At 54.1% G+C, this 2,466-nt stretch overlaps 1 protein-coding gene across 1 annotated transcript in view; it reads right to left on the reverse strand.

Moving 5' to 3' along the window:
• The window catches only part of LOC109855489 (inhibin beta chain), a 26,893-nt gene extending 24,941 nt beyond the window's left edge, over positions 1-1,952 (reverse strand). Inside the window, exons 1-2 of the mRNA XM_020429796.1 lie at positions 1,849-1,952; positions 1,001-1,605 (exon numbers count right to left, since the gene is read on the reverse strand). Of these exons, the coding sequence (XP_020285385.1) occupies positions 1,001-1,605; positions 1,849-1,952 (709 nt within the window). The remainder of the gene's footprint in view (positions 1-1,000; positions 1,606-1,848) is intronic.
• Positions 1,953-2,466: the final 514 nt, after the last annotated feature.

Genomic DNA, 2,466 nt, shown 5'->3' on the forward strand with positions numbered 1-2,466 from the left:
CTCCCCAACCCCCCTAACCTCGCCGCGCGTATCTTTGAATTATTATCGATCCGTACGTCGGATCGAGCGTTTCCCCCGCACGATAGTGATGATCTTTGCGCGTGAAATGTTATAAAAATTGCCGACGTTTTAAAAAAAAACAAATATTTTTTCAAGCAGCGACTTTGTTTAAATCTCTCAAAACGTCACGCGCGTGTTGTTTAAATTTTACAATGAGACGCCGATGCGACGCAATTAATTATAATAGCCGGGCCGATCGGGTAACATAAATGATTTGATCGCGACTATATAACTGCCGCACAATAGATTGCTTTGCGTCCATAGATGTGCGGGGGGTGTGACGTTCCTTTATCGGACCCGCAATAATCTTTCTCCGCGGACGGAATATTTTGCTAGGAAAAACCCGTCACTTAGCAAACTTAATAAACGGGTGCGCGTTGCCGCACATCAAGGTGTCCCTGATCGTCGTTTCTGCTTCGCAGAAATCTTCGCAATTTTTTCGCAACGATTTCTTCGCGCGTCTCGAGACGAATCGAGACATCGTCGCGATCGCGTTTGGAAAGTTTAGTCTCCCTGGAAGAGCGAAGCTTTACACGCCAGCGAAGATTTCACGTTCGCGCGCGCAACACGAAAAGAAATCGCCGCAAGGGCATACGCGTCGATTTCTTAGATCTCGATTGTTCGATATCGACTGGATATCGATTTCGCGCGGAAAACGACGCGTTTCTCTCCTCGACTTTCCTCGTTAAATTTTTGCGATCGGTGACGAAATCGGGAAATACACACGAAAGGAGAAAGCAAGCATTTGAGATCGGTGAAATCGAATACCAACACGAGAGATGTAAAGGTTTCAAATGGTTTTACATTACAGGCAATGTTTTTTTTTTTACTGCCCTTGGTTATTATTGCGTCGTAAAGACAACACGTAAATCGTTAAACGTCGTCGCAAGTATGTGGGCAAGAGTTTACAAGATCGGTACCTAGCTTACGGAGGACTTACCAGGTTCGGCAAAAGTGATGATCTCCGAGGTTCTCGCGTAGAAGTCGTCGAGCTCGTCCTCGTTGTACCCCTTGTACCCCTGATAGGTTCTGGCGTTGTCCTCGGTGGTGGTCGCCTCCTGGTCGAGATTCCTGTACAAATACTCGTCGCGTTCGTAGAGAAACTCGCCCTGATATTCCCGATCCAAGTTGACCTTTGACCGGTAAAGTGTTTCAAGCGCCAGTTGAAGAGGCACGGCGGCCAGAGTCCTGTTGATGTCCGGGCGAGCTCTGAGACCGAGCTTCTGCAAGATCTGAAGCTTGATCGCTTCCAACCGGATCTTGTTCTGAAGATTGTTGGTAGAGTCCTCGGTCGGCGCGGTGTCCTTGAAGTTGCCGCCGCGCGCCGGACCTTCGTGTTGCGCGTGATGATGATGGTGGTGTTGCGGTTGCTGATGCGGACAACCCGGACACGTCTGATGATGATTGCTGAGACGCGGCTGCACCGCTGGCAGTGCCAGGCAGCAGAGCGCCAGTCCTATAAGCAGCAAATTGGACGGTAGCAGCGGCGGGGCGCCGCCGTAAAGGGTACGTTGCACCGGGCCCAGGCAGTGCAACGACGAGGACCTGCGGGGGTGGTCCGCGTCGGGCCCGGCGTTGTGCCGGCGTGACCGCCGCTGCGTCGTAATAATCGTCGTTGTTATTGTCGTCGTGCGTTCACCGGATCCGTAGTTCGTCGTGGATAGAAACGACGACGACGACAATCGGCGCGTTCGAGCGCGCGCGCAAACGCGAGCGTGAGCGCGGACACGAGGGACACGGGAGGCACGATCGCGAAATCTACTAGGTTGTTGCCGGCGCGGTCGCAACCGTTGCGTTTGCTCCTGCTGCTGCTCCTGGAGCACCCGGAGACTCTTGTCGTTTCGACCTTCGCTCGTGATGCTGCGTCCCGTTCTGTACGGCACCTGGTGCATCTCGACGGCGAGTCACCTCGTTCGCCCCCACCACCACCGCCTCCTCCTCCTTCTCCTCCTTCTCTCGCTACAGTGCTCTCTTCTTGTCTGTAGCTCCCGATCCGATACCGGTGATACGCGAAGAAGTGTACCACCTGCCGCGCTAACCTTCCCCTTCCTCCTTTCGTTAGGCTCCTCAAATGCGTCGTCGACGACGACGACGCTGACGTCGCTATCGCCGACGCCGAAGAGCGGGAAGCTTTCTGTGTGGGTGACGATTCTTTTGCACCTGCCGGGACAACGGTGACGATTACTGAAGACGGCGGGACGACGCGGAACAACGACAACGGCGGCGCGACTCGAAGGCTCGACGTAGGGGATGACGGCGCGTAGCGGTGACAACGACGACGGTGATGATGGCGACAAAGAAGACAGGGAGAAGGCATCCTCGTCTAAATCCCCCATCACCAACTACCGATTGCCGGTGACTCGACCTCGTCCAAGCGATGGATCGCCGTAACCGAACGGTTCACGC

The sequence above is a fragment of the Pseudomyrmex gracilis genome, unplaced genomic scaffold (assembly GCF_002006095.1).
Source record: "Pseudomyrmex gracilis isolate BER0280 unplaced genomic scaffold, ASM200609v1 scaffold_91, whole genome shotgun sequence".
Classification (NCBI taxonomy): Eukaryota; Metazoa; Arthropoda; class Insecta; order Hymenoptera; family Formicidae; genus Pseudomyrmex; species Pseudomyrmex gracilis.